The 19,681-nt window shown below is 42.2% G+C and overlaps 1 protein-coding gene across 1 annotated transcript; it reads left to right on the top strand.

The window, feature by feature from the left end:
* Positions 1 to 14,575: 14,575 nt before the first annotated feature.
* On the top strand, positions 14,576 to 19,018 carry LOC116924786 (palmitoleoyl-protein carboxylesterase notum1). The gene is given in 13 exon segments (XM_045175054.1): positions 14,576 to 14,773; positions 14,895 to 14,927; positions 14,929 to 14,990; positions 15,066 to 15,118; positions 15,215 to 15,310; positions 15,414 to 15,474; positions 15,720 to 15,881; positions 15,978 to 16,264; positions 16,335 to 16,473; positions 16,556 to 16,849; positions 16,932 to 17,371; positions 17,459 to 17,632; positions 17,720 to 19,018. Coding segments are annotated over 13 exon segments (2,145 nt in total). The 3' UTR covers positions 17,866 to 19,018.
* Positions 19,019 to 19,681: the final 663 nt, after the last annotated feature.

The raw sequence follows: 19,681 nt of genomic DNA, 5'->3' as shown, positions 1-19,681 counted from the left end.
ATTTCTAAAGAGCCTTTAAAAGGGCGCAGGAGGAGAAGAGGGGGACGCGATTCTTTTTATTCCAGCCAAAACTTGTACAACATTTATTTTTTCCGGGGCTGCCATTTCAGTTAAGAGCAACACAAAATCAAAAGAAATTGAGAGAGAGAGAGAGAGAAATGGGCGAAGCAAAAAGAAGCCCGCCTCAATCTCTTGTCTCCATTTCTTTTGAGTGAGAACGAGAGAGAGAGGACGGATGGTAATTTGAAAAAAAAAAAGAAAAAATCACGACTCGTGTGTGTTTGTCGGCCAAACTTTGAATGATGATGATCGACTACCAGATGATTTCATACGATTATGTGATTAACACCTCCCCTCCACGATAATGCTTCGAAGTTTTGTTTTTCTTCTTGTTGGTTGCAATTCTTTTGTTTGTCTTCTCTACTTTCTTTCGGCCGGGGTCTCGCATTTTCGTTTCAAATTGTTTGACCGAATGTAGGGCGAGAGTGGTGTTAACGCACTGTGCAGACACAGACAACGCAGACCAGACTTTTTGGTTAGTTTTTTGTTTGCGAGGACGTTGCACAATACAAGACAAGACAAGACAGGAAAAAAATAAAAGCGCCATGTCGTATGCTGGTGCACGTCTCTCCAACTTGAATATTCGAATACGGAATTAGGGGATAACGAATTCAAGAGTGGCCCTCTTCGTCGTCTTATATACCCTCACTGCTTTTGTTATCATTTTCGGGTTTGTTTTGTTTTTCTTATTTCGATGTTGCGCGTGCATTCAGGATATGTTGAGGGTGGCTTTGCGCACGTCCGGATAAGAGATGAACAATCGATGCAAACACGGAGCTGTATAGCCGATCCGTAAGCCAAGACGTTCACGAATGCACGACATGCATCCGAGGGCACGCAACAACGAAAATCAGCATGCGACAAATGTTTGCAAAACAGGAAACGATGGCGAGCGCGCGACGGGCCATTGCAACGGCCAACGGTGAGCAATCCAAATCAATGGCCACATGTACTTGAACCGAATAAAGAGAGTCTCCGTCTGCTGTGTTAGACTTCCAACCAAATTCAATACCAAGAAGACCAACGAACTTGATTTGATTTGATTTGTTTTAGGTGTTCGTCTTGTTTGGTTTTGTGTTATCCATTTTGCCATATCTCCGAGCGCAGTAGTGAATCGGCTGCTATCCAAGAAGAAAATCGAATGGCGTTTTTGAAATAACGCGATATATGCCAACCGAACGGTCCAAAAAAGGTGAAACATTGGATCACGTGCAAAAGACAGAACAAAAATGCGAAAGAACTATACGGAAGTGTGTGGGGATCGTGGGACGTTTCCTTAGCAGCAGCAGCTTAAAAGAGCCTCATTTATATATATAGGGTGTTCGGCTTCGGCTATATCTACATACTGTACATAGTATAGATACCTGTTGAATCGGCCGGGGAATGCGCCATTCCGGTTAGCTGGTCAGTCTATATTAGCCAAAACAGTTGAATATGCAAACTCGTTTGCTATACATGTGCACGTCAAACGTCGTGTGTTACGCAGCATGCGTGTCTATATATCGTGTTGTGTGCGTGCGTGTCTTTCTCTTGTCTATGCGCCTGTGTCGAGAGGGGATGAAAGAAACACGCAGCACAAAATAGACGAATAGAAATAAAAGAAGGAACGGAAAATAAAATAATAAATGAAAAAGAGAAGGAGAGAGAGAAGGGGGAACCAGCAGAGAGAGAGAGAGAGAGAGAATAAAAGACAAGAGTGTTTCTCCGTGCTTTTTGCTAGGAGCCGAAAGGTAAAAGGCAACGCTGATGGGCGGCTTGTTTGTCGACCGACCGCAATCCGCTATTATGTAAACAAGCGGCGCCTTTGATCTATCCTACTCTTCTACCATTTCTCTCTCTCACTCTCTTTGTGTGTGTGTCCTTTCTGATGCCCTGCTCTCCTCTTCAATCCTACTGCATTTCGGCTCGAATCCAAAAAGAAACTCGCCTCTTTTCGCTATAGTTTTCATTGGCAACGCGTATAGACCCTTATTTTTCATACAATTTTTGTTTTTTTGGGAACCAAGACGTGCCTTACAACGACCATCTTGCTCACGTCTTTGCGTGTTTTTTGATCAGCCAATACTCGTTCCTCTTCGCCCTCTACGTGCTCTATGCATCTTTCGATTTCAGCAGGGTTTCAAAGCTTATACGTATACACAACAAGCGCAGCACGCACATCAACAAGAAGAGCAAAAACCAAAAGAATATCGGGCTATATATTGAAGATTGAAGCTATAACGTCATCATTTCTATACTTGAAAGAGGTTGGAAAACGTCCAGGCCTACCCACAGTTTGTTGATTGACGCATCGCTGAGTGTCTATCAGCTGTAATGGCAGAGCTCCGAAATGTGTTTTTTTCTGAACGAAAACTAACCGCGATAAAAGCATCAAAGCCGACCCAACTGACATTTGTTTGTAGGCTCCATATAGTGCACGAGTGCAGTTATGTTATATATATACAGTAGATCAATCAAAACAAAATACATGCCGCCCATTGATTGGAGGCTTGTTATTAGTTGCATTTTCTCTCTCTTTCGATTTCGATTGTCATGCCAAACGATTTTTCTTTTTAAAAAAAACAAACTTTCCTTTGATCTTGGATCGGACTCGCCGCTTCGACGGGGCGTTTGCTGGGTGGTACACAGGTGACTTGCTTACACGACGTCAAACAGGCAGGTTCAATTTACGAAAGATATGATGAGCCGATACGGTCAAATCTCCCGCGGTATTGATTGGTTTCTGCGTACACGTTGACGCAGCCAGCAGCCAATCAAAATCCCTCCCCCCCCCCCCTATATTTCTACGGTTCTTCTTGCCTCGTATAGACCTTACAATTTTTGTTTTGTTTTGTTTGCTTTCCGAATTGAGTTTGGTGTTGGTTTAAAAACAACATCAAAAAGAAAGAATAACATTGTGTGTGTGTGTGCTGTTGTTGATCTTTTATTACCATGATTATGTTCTTTTTGTCTTTTGTTTTTCTACTCATTTTGTGCGTGCGTGTGTGTGTGTTGTTCTTTGTCTGATTCCTCCTTTGAAACAATGGCGGCGAACGCATATAGAAAAGAGACCACATAGCTCTCCTCTTGCTGCCACAAACCTGTAAAGTAGAATTGGTTTTCTACTTACCTTCATCATCTTTATTCCTCTTTTTTTGTTTTTGTTTTTTTTATTTTTATTTTGTTCTTTTTTTTCTCTCTGTCTTCCTCTCGACGAGTTGTTTCGTTTCTTTCCTCCTCCACTGGGAAAGATCCCTCTCCCCATCAGCGCCACTATAATCGATCATTAAGGGCGGCATCTCTTTAATCAGTTCTTCATCATCCGGCAAGTCTCTCTCTCAGCTTTTTTCTTTCTTCATCATCATCATCATCTTCCGTGGTTCCTCCCAATTGCCTAGTCTCTACCCTCCCTTCATTTGTTTTTTTTTTCTCTTCTTTTCTCCATCCGTTTCCTACGTTTTTTGTCTCTTTTTTTGGGGGGTGGGTTTTTGTTTGGTTCTCTCCCCTTTTATCTGTCCAATCGAATGTGTGTCCACACATTTTCCTTTTTTTCCCAAAAAAGCCGAACCTGAAGCTCATAAAACTCTTTAAAAAAAAAAAAGAAAGAAAAAAAAAGCTCATCCGCAAATCCGTTTGCTTCATTTGCAACACGCGGCATCCGTCGATAGCTAAAAAGGTACACATTCGAAACGATATCCGAATGCGACAAATATAAGGAACTCTCGTCGCCGGTGCGATCAGTAAAGACCCACGCACGACCTTTGCCACCGTGGGAAAAAACCTATATACCTTTCATTAATTGATTTTCCTGTCCTGTCTGTTAAGGAGGTGCTTAATGCGTTTGTGCACACACACACATACACACATACACTCAATGTGTATAGAGTGCACGTTCAGTGCTGCTGTTGCTGTCTGCTGTATACCCGTGTCCAATCAATATGTGGAGCAGGAGCAAACAAGCCGTGACCGCGGCAAAGAATAAAAAAAAAGATTGGGAGGCCGACATTGGGCGGCAAGTTCAAATCGTTTCTATTGAATTTTCTTCTTTCTTTTTTTATTTTTTAAGGACGGGCATGATGGGAGACACATTGGACTTGGAGGTGAGCAAAAGTATTAGAAACAGTTCATTATACGTATAGTCAATCAAGCGAAAGCTCTGTCCACGTATATAGGAGCCATTTGATTCAATTGTTTGATGTTGTGCGTGTGGTCTGGTTCTTAAACTTGGCTGATGATTATCGACTTCGTTGGCCATTTCGACTTGAATACGCGATGCGCTTCGCACGGCCAACGACCGCTAGCAGCACACGCAGTCGGCGAGATGATTCATTGAAAATAAGAGTCTATAGTGTGTCCGCTGTTATAGCGTGTTTATGCATTGTATACTGGCCCGTCTGGGGGGCTATATACGCACGAAATTGTTTATATCGCATTGTATGGGTTTACCCCACATGATGCCCGATAGCGTGACGGTTGTTACGCGCTCCTTTGGCGGCTGCATTACATGCGTACGTACGCCGGCTATTACACAAATATATACACGTTCCAGGAAATAAAAAAAAAGAAAAATGGGTATAGGCTCAAGCAACGAAGAGAGAGAGAGAGAGAAAAAATAAAAGGCTACCCCCATCACTGACCAGGAAATTCAAAAAAAAAAAAAAATGAAAAATAGAGAAGTGGAAGAGGAGGTGGGGGGAGAAAGAGTAGAGTACCTGCTGTAGGTATACCGCGCTGGTTGTTGTTGCTGCTTCTATAGTCAAGGTGGGTGGAGTTTTTTTTTTCCTTCCTTTTCTTTCCCCTACTTTTTTATTTTTTTTATTATTATTTTTTGTGCTCTTTCGCTGACTCTCTACATCGCCGCGCTGTTGCGGCTAAGATGCAGCCCTCTCTTGGGTAGAGCCGGCAAAAAAAAAGGAAAAAAGGAGCTTAAGAAAGGCCAAAGAGAGTTGAGAGAAAGAGAGGGGAGTTAACTGAGTGTCAACCCAACCGAGCGCGGTCAGTCTGCGCTGAGCAGCGCTCCTGTGCACACGCGTTTCTGTTCTCGTCAGTCGAACGCGAATTGTCTGTAGGCGAAACGTCAAGTTCAATCCAAACCCTGAGTTTTTTTGAAATTTTTCATTCTGCAAAACGATTGGCTGTTTGCTCTGCTAATTGATTTGGGTTCGCATCCGCTTTGCGCAGTTGAATATTTGACATTCGCTTCATCGGCAACCCTGTCTCCATTTGCAAGAGGTTATCCGTATCGTTATGTTTGCAACATCGTGAGCCACCAGTTCGTTGGCATCCGACAACAACAAGCCGTCACGAAAATGTGCTCTTGAAGATATCCATCTACTACATCGATTGAATTCCTGGAAAAATCAATCGTCCACACATTCCCTCCCCCCTTTATTTATTTATTTATTTATTTTTTTTGGAACTTGGAAAAAAAAAAAAATCAACTCAGTTGGTGTTGTTCACTCACGCGCCCGTCCACATTCCAATCGACATTCTTCTGGGGGAAAAAAAAAGGAGAAATCCAAACACGACCGACAAGGTAAGAAGCCCCATAGAGTGTGTCAATATCTACTACTAACTGCAACTAAAGTGTAATGTTCTTACAAAGTAAACAGACACGCACTACGTACGTGTGTTCCATTAGATATTTTTATCTTGAAAATGAAAGAGGCCGACGTGAGCAATCACGATTGATCCGGTTGTTATTGCTGGTCCAATGCTTGAGTATAGATCGATATAATCGTTTGACTATATAGGGTCGTGTTAGCCATCGTTGATATCGATTCTAAACATAAAGGGACATACTCAGATCTTCGCAGATGCTTCAATGCATCGATTTGAAATGCCATGCTGTTGGCTGCAATATCAGCTGGGGGCATTGGGCCTATTTTTAACGTAGGTTATATAGACGATGCACGCACTATAGCGAATCGTACACACGCACTTGACGCATGTGTTAAGGTAAATAGCGCGCCGCAGCGAGACCTCGTTGGGAAATATTCAAGGTTGCCTCTTTTAGCCTTTGCTTTCTCTCTCGCCTCTTGGCTATTTTCGGGTATCGAGTCTTGAAGCAGTCACATGCCCAATGCTGTTGAAGGCAATTGAAACAAACAAAAAAAAAAATGAATCGGATGTTACTTTGGCGGCGTTCGTCCTATTGGGAATGAACGCGGTGGAGGCAGCAGCAGCAGCACCATCAGTGGTTTTCACTTGTTCGCGTGTGTGTGTAAGCCCTCCATTGTGTGAGAGTGTGTGCGCCGCGGTGATTAACTCCTCGGTTTAACGACGCAATTTGCCAGGTGCTCCATGTTGCCTCTCTTTTCTTTCTTTTTTCTTCCTTTTTCTTTTCTCTTCTTATCCGACTCTCTAACACTCTCAGCGGCGCAGCAGGTAAATGAGCTACACAGCAGAAGCGGATGACGAAAAGCAATTGGACAGGGGGGAATATGGCTCAACGCACAGAAAGAAAAAAGAAAAAACAAAAAGGGAGAAACAAAAGAAGAGGAATATAAAATTCAACACACACACACACAGAGAGAAAAAAGAGGTTCCATATCGCTCCTTGCCATCACTATATAAACGCCGGTATATACTGGGTGGGTGGTGGCTTTCATATGTACCGCCGCTTTTTCTACCAATTTTTGCGGCTCGAAAAGAACATTTTTTTTGTTTTTTTGGGTTTGTCGTTTGATGGCCGAGACTGGTCAATTATATTGTTTCACTCCTATTGGCTGTATATAGTATAATAGGGGGCGCGAGAGTAATTCAATGTTGGCCGTTCGGCCCATTCGAAACGCATATAGAAAAATGCACAGGCAGTTCACGAAACCTTTGACGCGATGAGCCCAACGTTTAGCCGCGCGTGCATCCGCCATTCGGACAGCCACAAAAACTTTCAACCATCACCGAAATAAGAAAAAGAAACAAAAAAAAAAACAAAACAGAAACGGATAGGAGCGTGGCGACTCGATACGCCGCGACCAATTGAAAGAAAATTGCGTGCAGCAACGGGCGTCCGGGACGTGTCAATGAACGAAGTAACCGCAGTAGTTCCCATTTTTCTTTCTCTCTTTCATCCGTTTCACTTCTTCCTTTCCTTTCTGTCGACATTATTTTTTGTTTTATTTTTTTTTTTTTGTGAGCGTGTGTGTGTGTGATTTCTTCTTCTTCTCCCGGTTCTTCTTCTTCTTTCTGGTCGTCCTCGCAGCATTTAAAAAGTCTCGAGCTTTTCTTTTGTCGGCAGTGTTGAGGGCGGCTCCAACGACGAATCGGCATCGTCGGGCGGGTGTCGGCGGCGGCGACGGCGCACTTGATTTACGACCGGGTAATGGATTGTTCTTCTGCGGTGGTTGTGTTTGTAGCGACGGCGGCGGCTCGGTAATAGTTGGGCTTGGTTTTTTTCCTTTTTTTCTTTTTCTTGGTGGTTGGCGGCTTTCTCAGCAAAAAAAAAAAAGAGGAAGAAGAAGAAGAAGAAGAAAAAAAAGGCGGCATAGGGGTGGGTTACGTCGTCGGTCGGCGTCGTTATGAGTCAGTTACTCGCTCATTTATTCCCACCCTACTTCCTGGTCGTTTCTCAAGCTGAAGAAAACAAATAAAATGGAGAAACAAAAAAGGAGAGAGAGAGAAGAGAAAAAGAGACGCTTTTTTCTCATTCATTATGATTGGCCCGCTCCATTAAGGAAGAGGCCATTATGACATCGCCTTAATGCCGTAACACGTTCATTTCTTAACGCCGCTCTATTCACCTCTCCCGTCATTTTTGTTTCATTTTATTTTGTTTAATTTTTTTTTTCTTAACACAACCAATATGTGGGACGCGCAAGACATTGTGCGCATTTTTATGGTGCTGCCTCTATACTTTTCATCATTTTTTATTTTCGCTTTTTGTGCGCCCACGGTTGACAACAATGTCGGCATCTAAACATTTCGATAGCTCCTCTACAACAAAGTCCGTCGAGTTCCAACGGATTTTTTTTTTTTTTTTACTATTTTATTACATCACAGGGCGAAAAAGAAAAGATTGCCGATTGGGATTGTTTTTTTCAAACCAAAAATGGAGAAAAAAAAAGGGTTGCGCATTTGTGTGTGTGTCATCGGCACACGGTGGGGTGTCGTAAAAAATCTGTAGGCCTTTTTGTATAGACGGTTGTTGGCTGAGCCCATGTAAGAGAGGAAAGAGGTGGAACGAACGAACGCGATCATAATGTAAAAGCAAAACATACGGTATAAATACATCCATGTGTCTATATATACATGGATGTATAGCGAAAGAGGTCGTGTCGGTGTCGTGTCGGCATTATTCACTAAAAGCATTTGGGGATATGGGCGAGAGAAGACAAGAAGATGGCGGAAAAGAATACAGGAAGAGGCAAAAGAGAAGAGCCAGAAGAAAGAAGAAGACAATAGTGATGAAATAAGGCGAAGCAATACGTTATGGAGGTGGATACTTAATCTCTCCGACAGCAGTTGGCCGGCAACGACAGGTCAAACGAAGGCGAACAGCTAAAAGGGCTAAGCAAAACATCTCAAATCTCAAATCAAATATTGCGCACGGCAATATGAACAAACAGCTGATATCGGGCAAAGAAGAAGATCTTTTTCAACAATCCATTGGAAAAAAAACAAAAGAAAAACAAATGTCAGAAACGAATGTGAACGACAGCGTTGCTTTGAAAGCAGCCAGTTTTGAATGACATGTCGAGCGCTATAATTTCTTGAATTCGTGGGGCCGTTTAGGGCGACAGGAAGTGAGGCGATGACATTGGAAGCCCAAAAACAAAAGCAGAAAAAGGAAATGTAAAAAAACAAAAGAGAAGGCCACTGTATTGCCGGTTGTTCTTGATGTATTAGGCACGTCGAGAAGCTTTTGCTCGGCTTATTTCGCCCGGTTCAAACTGGGGGGGAGTGTGGGTTTGCCGCTATAACGTTAGCGATAGTCGCGCGCAACCAGGCACACAACACACCATCAAAGGAACAGACGCCGCTCTATTATTATCAAAAGAAATAGACACGCACATACACACACACATACACACACACGAAAAAGGAAACAACAAGAGAGACTCTCTCATGTTATAAAGGCCTTCCTTCTTCACCTCCTCTTCTTAACTCGAATTTCAAATTTCCAAAACGAAAATTCAACAAGGCGAGACGTCCGACGTGGGATTTTTTCTTTTTCTTTTTCCTTTTCATAATAATAATAAAAAACAAAAAAGAAGAAGAAGAAAGAAAATTTCCTGTTTTTTTTTTTTGGTTTTAGACAGAGGGGGGTGGTGGTGGTTAGAAGAAATGCCAGCCTTCAAAGTGTGTTGTTGTTTTTGATAGAGAGGCTCGATGACTCGTCCGCCAAAGCTTCCCCTTGCGGGCGTTTTGCATATATTTGTGCGTGTCTATACATTTCCTGCTTGGCGTCTGTAATTGAAGGTGCCGTGCAGACAGAAGAAAGAGCCGGCGCTATGGAGCGCACGCTGCAGCGCACGCGCCTCTGCCAACTGTACGCCGCCCAATCACTTTATATAGACTCGCTTCGCTAAAAAGAAAAAGACGAATGCCTCTCTTTTTTCTTTTTTTTTACGGTCCTTTCTCTTCTGTCAAAAGAGTCACAAAAAAAATATATTTATTATTAATAAATAAATGCCGAGCGTGTGTGTGCGTATCTACGTGGACGCTTGGATTGCGCCGCAGGAAATGTAGAGGGAGCAAAGCACGAGACGGGGGGGGGGGGCCCCCCTCATGGAGAGAAGAAACAAGAAACAAAAATCATATCTCAGATCTCGGAACAAACGGTCGGCAGATATTTGAAAACAAAAAGGGCGGCATGGGGGCAGCGGTCGGGTCGCAAGACAAACAAGAAACACACACACACACACAAAACAAAACAAAAAGAACAGCGTCAAGTCTGCGGCTGCAACGTATAAGTTGATTGATATTTTCTCGACTTACGAACACAACCGCCGACCAGGCCGACCTTGTCGGCATTTCTTCTTCTTCTTCTTCCTTCTGGGCCTGCTCGTCATCAATTGATAAACTATGGCCTTTGGCTGCTGGCTGTGGTGGTTTGGAGGGGGGAAATTCAAACATGCAGCTGGATGTTGAAAATTGAATCGTTTCACCCTCTTTATACATGGCCACAATAATTTTAAAAAGGCCAAGTTTTTTTTAAAGAATTGATGGGTTTAACTTCTATGATATATTCGTTCATTTCAGTCTAAGAGCGAAGGGAACTGAACGGTCGGGAGCGATTGGTTTGAAGAAGAAAAAATAAAACGGGGGGAAAGATGCGAAGAAAGGACGATGAAAACAGGGAAAAGACGAGAGTATATACGATGTTGTGGAGATAAAAGAGAGAATTCAAAAAAGAAAAAGAAATGGAGGAAGGGGGGGAGGGTGGGCACAGAGAGAGAGAGAGAAGGTTTATGAAACAGAAGAGGCGCTGATGATGAAAAGGTTCCGTTCCAGGTCGACGATCAAAGCGATTCACCGACACAGCAATTTGTCCGTTGCGTGTCGGAGGCACCCAAGAAAAGAAAGACAAAAAAAAAAATAGGAGGAGGAGAGGTTATAGAAAAAAAAAAGAGAAGAAAATCATAATAAAAAAAAAAAATGTTTGAAGAGAAAAGACAGGAAGAAAAAATTAAAAGAAATAGAATTATATACACAAGGAGATATAGAAAGAAAAAAAATGGGAATCGTCATGTAACTCAGTTGAGTCAGCGAAAGCCAGAAGCCCCCGAATCAGAAATAAAAGAGAGGGGAGAAGCGAGTGAGAACTTAAGAACAGCAGCGCACATCTGCGGTTCACAACCATTTGCTTCTTCTTCTTCTTCTTCTTGTTGTTGTTGTTGTGTTATTACTCCGGCCATGGCCGAAGCAAAAGCCGACATTCGAAATAAAGAAGACGGCAAGAAAGAGAGATACATCATCGGCTCGTCTAGTCAAGTGAATATAAGGCAACAGCACACAATCATTTATTTTTATTTCTCTTCTCTTCCTCTTTGGATTCTTCTCTAATTCAATTCATTCCCAAGCGGAACTTTGGATTTTTTTCCCCCCCTCTTTGCTCCGGCTGACTGGCGTTTGTGGGATTTGTATATATTCCTTTTTCTCGTTTTCCTCTTCTTCTCTTCTCTCATTTTTTGTTTAAATCTGTTTACTTTCTTTTTTTTTTCTTCCGAGAGTTTCTTTTCTATACGATAACTTTCGAGGTTGTTGAATGAATCATCCTTAATTCGATGATGAATGGTTCGGGCCTTTCTTTTTCTTTCTTCTCTTCGTTTTCGTTATCGTGTCCGTGTGTTCTTCTGTATCCCCTTTTTTTTCTTTCTTTCTTCCTTCGGGGCGGCATTGGTTGAATCGAATGTGCCACGGCCTTCCACTCGTATAGCGAGAAGTACAAAAAAAAAAAAAAAGGGCAACAGAGTTGCAATTGCCAAGTGATATGCAAATGAAGCGGCAAAGCTGAAAGGCCTCGACCGCCGTTGCCGCCACACCACGACCGCCGCCGCCGACCGTTCCAACTTTTTTTCTTTTTCTTTTTTTTTTTCTACAATCCCGGCCGATCGCGTATATGTAGGGAAGTGTGGCACACGCATCACTTATCCACATCTCCTCTTCTTCTTTCATTCCGTTCGTTGTCCTTTCATATTCTTGTCAAAGCTCGTCGGGTAAAAAAAAAAAAAAACAAAGAAAAAAAACACGAAAAAAACTTATATAGGACGGAATTATTGACCGTATACGAACCCGGATCCCAATTTGTGTGTCATTTTGTTATCTTTTGGTGTTTCAGGCTTCAATGTGTTTGTTCATTCGGCATTAGTGTTCTGATTTACGTATACAGGATTCCCTTTCGATTCCCGTGTTTGACATTAAATATTCAGTTATTGACTCTCTCGCATGGCATGGCATAAAGGCCAAGGCTTTAGCGTATATCAATCACTGGCTCTCTAAATAGTGGAAGGGGCCAAGTCACGAAAATATCCTTCAAAACCAAAAACAAAAACAAACATGAAAAGACGTGAGCAACCCGTTGCACGCAATTTGAAACGGCACATTCGCACAGGTCGGGATAAGAGACACGCACCCGCTAATAACCAAACGATAAGCAGACGCATCTATAGCATAATAAACGCGTAAATCAATGCAAACAGATAGCAGAAATAACGACCAAACACATCACACGCATGAGTGTTGGAAGGGAAAGAAGAAACAACAACAAGAACAAAGAAACTCTGAGAACTGGAACACGTTTTTCTGTTTTGTTTTAACGTTTGACAGGTTTGAACCCCACTCCTTCAAATTGTGAATAATTTTTAAAAACCAACTCTCAGGTTTCAGTTGACAAAGCACACGCGATGATGGATGATAATTAAAGGTTGACCCCACCGCGAACAAATGCCATCCAGTTTTTCGGTATTTCAATTGCAAATGTCGTCGAAGCGTCGCGACTATCTGTATAGACTAAGGAACTCAATACTTTTGAGTGACAAGACAATAAGAGACGGTAATAATAATAAGCTGTCCTCTTTCTTCTTATTGGAGCTCTTGATTTACGATCACTACACAGAAGCCATTAAAAAAACAAAAAACAAAAGATGTTGGGTTGACGGCGACATACGGTACTCCTGCAGCGGCAGTCGCAATCACTAATGGCGCTCCCTTTCATTAAAAAAAGAAAAACGAGAAAACATAAATCTGTTAAGAGGACGTCTTTCATGTCAAGTCAACCGTATGTTGCACCCTACACGAATGCGTTATTTCAGAAAAATATATATTTATATAGGCTATATAACAAGGGACCTAAAGTATATACGGTCGCATAGAGTGATGGAAATAGAGGGCACACAGTTCCATCCAGTTCCTCCACTTTTCAGCTTTCTCCTGCACTAACGGAGTTTTTTTTACTGACTTATCTATGAACTGCCCCCTCCCTCTCGCCTTCAGTCCCCTTCCCGAATCAATTAAGTTAATTACAAAGCCCGAAGTGGACTGCTGTAGATGACCGGACCCGGCTGTTATTATAGATGACCACCTACACGCATAGAGATTTGCAGCTACTGGTCTTGACCGCTTCTCTTTGAACCAGTGCGTCCCACCCACTTTCAACCCCCCCACCCTTATCTTATTTTAAAAAACCCCCAATTCTTGTTCTCGTATATTGTTTCTTTGGTCGAACACAACAGCCGAGCGCTAACTAATTCGACTGCATTTTTCGTTTGTTTTGTTTTTGTTCGGTTCCATCTCTCATTTTTTTGTTTTGCCGGGGCATAATTAAATGCGTGTCCTCTTGTTCTTCAACTGAAAAAATCAAGATAATCCGCATTCATTTACTGGCGAACCGAATAGAGTTGGGTACGAATGTGACTAGTAGTGAGATCTGTCGCGCCCTGTCGTGAATTTCGCGTCTATCCGTCATCGTGCGCACACGGCGGACGCTTGATGCGACGCGACGCATCGACTAAATACATATAGAGAGAGAGAGAGGGAAAAAAACGGGACAAAATAAGCGTGCCTACAGAGTGTGTGATGTGCGTAGAATAAAAGAATTATAAAAAGGAGAAGAAAAAAAAAAGAAAACAAAGAAAAAAAAATCTATTTGGAATGGCGCCGCTTTCATCTTGTGTTATTCGTTGATGCCTTTCAGCTGATTTTCCACAACGCCATGTTCCCTCAGCCCGTCCCTAATGGCCAAAGTGCCACCATTTGTGCCACGTCGCAGCCGCTTGCGCTTGCCTTTGATCTTTTTCCGGTGCATTGCTTCATGACTCGGCCAAGATGAAAAGAAAAGACTTGATCATTTGGCGACGCTTTTTGCCTTTGACACTGAATACGGTAGGCTATGTATAAGCTACCGGATTTCACCGTCCCTTTTATGTATTATTGCTACGGTGCCGCCCCGTTGACGTCTATGACGGACCGGTTCCAGTTTTTTTTTTTTTTCTTATTCAAAAAATCCCCCCCCCCCTTTTCAACACAACACACGTTTCGTTTTCGAATGAATTACCATTTTCCTTTTTATTGTTTTTTTTTCTTAATTCTTTGATGCGGCAGTATTTCAATCTCGCGTTCAATCCTCTCGTGCCCCGACGTCATTTGGCGCATTCTCGCATATCGTCATTTTTATTTTGATTATTATTATTATTATTTTTTTATAGAATTTATAAGCCTCTTTTCTTTTTCCTTTTCTTTTTTTTTTCCGTTCTATACACCAGGATGTTAAGCGCATACCTGACGGAACCGTCCCAAATTGAATGACGTAATCTACGGTACTGGAATTCTTGAGATTCATTATCGATGACGGGCCGCACTGCCATTTACTCAAATGGTCACGGCAACGCGGCCAACGCCAACCTGTCATCATTAAATATGAATAGAGAATATGCCATATCCTGTTTGAACAAGAAATTTCTATGCACGTCAAAACAAAACCCAAATCCCATTCGTTTTTGTTTGTTTTCTTAAGAGTCGATTTCTTTTGCTGTTACAGTTGGCTGTCCAGCGGACGCCAAACGTTGGCCGTCACTCAGTCAACACAGTCAACAAGATGAAAACGGCGTCGAGGTGGACGGCGACGGTGTTGGCCGCAGCGGCCGTCTTCTTTCTCGTCGTCGATGGCCGTCCCAATCAAGTGGTGACACCTACCGAGCACAGCGTCAACTCGCCTTTCGTACGACGTCGTTCGTCCGGAATCAGCCGACGGAGCACGACGACGCCCGACATTCTCCGGCAACATCTCAAACAGGTATGCGTGGTCGTTTTTTGTCGCTTCCCTTCCTACTTTTTACTGGACGGCCCTGTCCTACAATCGACGTACTTCCGATATATAGTGTCGCATTCAATATGTTCTGTTTCCATTAACGCAGGCTTTGTCTAAATGCAATTCACGCGAGCCTCCTCCCTACGCAGAAAATTCTACTCAAAGACAAAAATGCAGTCTGCAATGATGGATCTCCCGCTGGGTAATTATTTCATTTTCAGCCCTGTCGCATAGTTGTTGAAATAACACGTGTTCATAATGATTGATTTGTGTACAGGTACTTTATCCGCAAATCGTACGGCAGCAAACGTTGGATCGTTTTTCTTGAAGGTGAGTTTTAATTTCTACCTATATCGATCGGAGAAATAAAAAATTAGCCGCAAGCGTTATAGCTATTGTTATTATTATTTTATTTTTTTTAAATAGGTGGTTGGTATTGTTACGACAAGCGCAGTTGCGAATCGCGTTGGAGTCGCCTGCGAGGCTTCATGACCTCCAACATGTGGCCCGATACTCGTCAAGGTAAAATCGTTCACCAAAAGCGATAGATAATTTTGAATTGCAATTGCATCTTTGATTCTAACTGTGTCGTGTGTATCGTTTGTTAATTTATCCAAACTTGCAGTTAGCGGCATTTTGTCGCCAGATCCGGAAGAGAATCCCTATTGGTGGAACGCAAACCACGTGTAAGTACAGGTACATCAGTTATTTCCATAGACGAAAGAAAAACACCCCCCATTAAAAAAATATATATATTTTTTAAATTAATTATTCAAAATCATTCCGTCCATGTCGAATCTTATAACCGTATACGAATTTGTATAACCCGCATCCTTTCAATTAAGAATTCCAAGAGCGTCATCCGCTACGTCATTCGCTTATTCTCATTGTATTTTGTGTTTATTAAATTAAAAAATATAAAAAAAAATAGGTACGTACCGTATTGTTCCAGCGACTCATGGAGTGGATCGTCCCCAGCTGGGGCCACATCCCGTTTCGCTTTCATGGGTTCGGTCATCATCCAAGAAGTGCTGCGTGACTTGCTGTCCCAGGGTCTCCTGAACGCTTCCAAATTGATGCTAACAGGCAGCAGGTAATGCCAACAAATATATTTCACTCCCTTCAATCATTAAGCAACTGGGAAAAAAACTAACGATCGTCTCTGTCCTTGAAATTCTAATTTCTTCAGTGCCGGAGGGACGGGCGTGATGCTGAACCTGGACAGGGCCACGGACTTCCTGCGAACGCAAGGCTCAACAGCTGAGGTTCGTGGTGTCACCGACTCCGGTTGGTTCCTGGACAACGTGCCCTACGCACCGGCTGACTGCCAGGATCCGCAGCGCTGCGCACCGACCACGGCCGTCCAGATGGGCCACACCTTGTGGAATGGCCAGGTGCCATCGGCTTGCAAAGGCCAGTACGCTGCGCAGCCTTGGCGCTGCTATTTCGGCCACCACCTTCATCGGACATTGAAAAGTGCGTCGCTTTTTAAACTGCACATCAGATCGAAAAATGAATTCATTTTTCTTTTACTTGTTTTCAACAGCGCCGTTGTTCATTTTCCAGTGGCTGTTTGACGAGGCTCAAATGCTGGCCGATAACGTCGGTCCCCCCATGTCCAAAGAACAATGGGATTACATTCACGCCGTTGGTGATGACTTGCGGCGCACCTTCGCCAATGTCTCGTAAGTTCTTCTTGCGTTTCAAACTTAACTTTGCCTCCAGTTCTAAAATCATTTCTCTTTTTTTTTTTTAAATCAAATACAGGGCAGTGTTCTCACCGTCATGCATATCGCACACGGTACTAACGAAACGGGATTGGCAATCCATCCGCATCGGAGACATTTCACTGCCCCAAGCTCTGCGCTGTTGGGAACTTCAACCTTACTGGTCCGTCTCGAATCATTTGACGCCAAACGGACATCACCATCATCGGCATCATCACCGACCTCAGACAAGTGAAGACGGCGAGAACGAACAGCAGAATCTTGCGGCTCATTCTGTCCAGCATTCACTCAGACACGGTCACAAGCGATACAAGGCCGCCAATGTCGAATCCAAGTAAGTCTCCCTTCATCCATATGCCTTAGTTTCGCCATACATGCTAATCAACCTGTTGTTTCCTCATTTGTGTGCTGAATAGTCCCATCGTTTTATTGGCCGATGATCCCGAGATGCCGGCAAACGCTGTGACGGTCAAACCAGCCAAAAATCTGGTCCGTTCCGGCCAACGGGCTCCTGGCAGCGAATTGGTTGTCGGTACGGCTAACACGACGCTCATTCCTAACGGAAGGCATCCGAATCGTAATGGAACGCGTAAGAATAAAGAGGAAAGAAAGAAGGCAGCAGGAGGTCGTAAACGTGGCAAGAAGGCCGGTGAGAATAAACGAAACACTAAAGGGAATGTCGGGCCCAACAGCGGAGCCGGATTCGTTACGCCAGCCGGAAAATCAGGTCGCAAAAGACAACAACAGCAGCAGCAGCAACAACAACAACAACAGAAAGGCCATAAAGAAAGTGCGAGCAATCACAGCAGTCACCGCAGAAATAATCACAACAACAAAGACAAGAAGCGCAAAAAAGGTATGATGATTTATTTATTGGGTGGACTCAATAACCGTCCTGTTTTTGAAATGCAAATCTAACGATGATTTCTCTTGTTGCGGTTAGACAAGAGCCAGACAAAGGATGAAACGACGACGCGTCCGAGGAGAGAAGCTGCTGCAATTGTGGTAGATCCTACACCGGCGTCAGCACCTGAATTTTGCCAACACCGGCTGGTTGATCGGTGCACGTGGCCTCAGTGCAATCGGGTGTGTCCTAAACTTCACAATCCATTCACCGGTACGTTAATGAAAACAAGTGCGCTTGGAAAGTGTTGTTGGAATGATCTAAAACATCTTGCATCCGCTTCCATTTCTTTCGAAATAGGTGAGGAAATGGATTTCATCCAGCTGCTCAAATCTTTCGGGCTCGATATGAGTAGCGTGGCCAACGCCCTTGGCATCGATATGCACACGCTCAACAATATGGATCACGATGTGTTGCTCCATTTATTGACACAGCAAACCAACTAGACAATTTTTTTTTTAGCGACAAAAAACGGAAAAGATCTTTTTTTTTTTTTTATTATTTCATTTTTTCCTACCAAAACTACGACGCCCCCCACACACAACGATATATATATATTATACATACAGGCCTATATGCATTTGTTTGTATTGTTTCTAATATTTGTTTATTTTTATTTTTTTTATTTTGTGAATTATTATTATTATAACTACAAAAATTAGTCCCTCTCCCGGCTTACAAATTCCCACAAAAGAATTTCTTTAAAAAACAAATGAAAAAAAAAAACAAACAAAAAAAAAAAACAAAACAAAAAAAAAACAAAAGGAAACATGTTGATTCCTGCTTGCCTACCTGAAAGCCAGCAAGCCGTGCTGTACATTGACTGGTCAATGTTTGGTCAGTTCAATCCAACAGATTTTGTATGCAAAAAAAAAAAAAAAAAAAAAAAGGTTGAATTTGAATAATTATGTCATGTTATAATGTCAAGAGGATTCAGAAGCGGATAAAGAAAGCAAACCTCCTGCAGCGAAAGAAAAGGAGAACGAACAAACCAAACCGGAAACATCAACACACACAACAACAACAACCCCTCTGTAGATCTCAGGAATTTTTAAACGAAAACCACAAACCAACCAACAGCCTACAAAACAAAAGAGGAAGTGATGAATTAAAAAAAAAAAAAAACGACCCTGATTCATCAACTTCCTACATCTCATTCCTCCCCCCCAACAACCTGCTCCAATCATCTGCAAACATCATTTGTCGCCTGAAAGAAATCGCCAACATTGTTGACCACTCGCCCCTCTTCTTTTAATTATTATTATTTTTTAAATATCAAAAAAGTGTAAAAATTTTGTATCATATATAATCCAGACAAGCCCAGTGTGTTGCGATGTGCGTTGATTGATTGTACGATGTGTTCGGTCTAGCGCTGCCCTTGCAGCGCAATTGCAATTTGCGAACGTGTAAACTGTTAATGCGTGTGTGTGCGTAATATTAAATAGTGCGTGTATGTTGCGTGTGTGCAGACAGTATAACAGTTATACGTCTTATATTCGTTGATTAGGTAATTTTTTTGCTATATTTTCTTGCCTGTGAATTTGACTCCAATTTTTGTTTTGTTCTGTGAAAGAAAAGAAAATACGAGAAATAACACGAGAAAATGATTCGATCGTTTTTATGACAGTCCGCGTTTGCAAACAAATGATGCATGTCCAGCTGAAATCACTGCATTAAACAGCACGGGAATGAATAAGGAAAATAAGTAAATTTTTTGTGCTAATTTTGCGACTTAAAAATTAAGTCCGACAAAATAAGCCAGACTTTTTATATTTTCTTTTAAAAAACTCAAAAATATTGAAAAGTGGAAGGCTATACCCTTCCCACTTTTTCATTTTTGCCCAAATTACAAATTGTGCTTAAAATACAAGATTTCGATTCAGAATTGAATGATAATCACGGAAATGAAGTTTATTTTTTAATTGGCCTCATTAATAATGAGCAAAACCTAATAAAACTAAATTTAAAGTATGGGAGCCAACAGTGCCTTGTTTAATTTATTTTTTAAATGTATGATTCAACGAAAAAACCAATCACTTAATCGAAATCAGCATTTAATTTTGATTATTGATTATTGATTATTGATTATTGATTTTTGTCGAATTCCAAGAGATGTCGTTTTTTGGAGATTTTGGCAAATGTGGGAAGGCTATACCCTTCCCACTTTTTCATTTTTGGCAAATTTCAAATATTGATCAAAATACATGAAATTGATTCAGAATTGAATGACAATCATGGAAATCAAGTCAATTTTGCAATTGG

The sequence above is a fragment of the Daphnia magna genome, linkage group LG6, assembly GCF_020631705.1.
Source record: "Daphnia magna isolate NIES linkage group LG6, ASM2063170v1.1, whole genome shotgun sequence".
In the NCBI taxonomy this organism is placed as follows: Eukaryota; Metazoa; Arthropoda; class Branchiopoda; order Diplostraca; family Daphniidae; genus Daphnia; species Daphnia magna.
The sequence above is the reverse complement of the archived record's forward strand: the minus strand, read 5'-3'. Positions and strand labels throughout refer to the sequence as shown.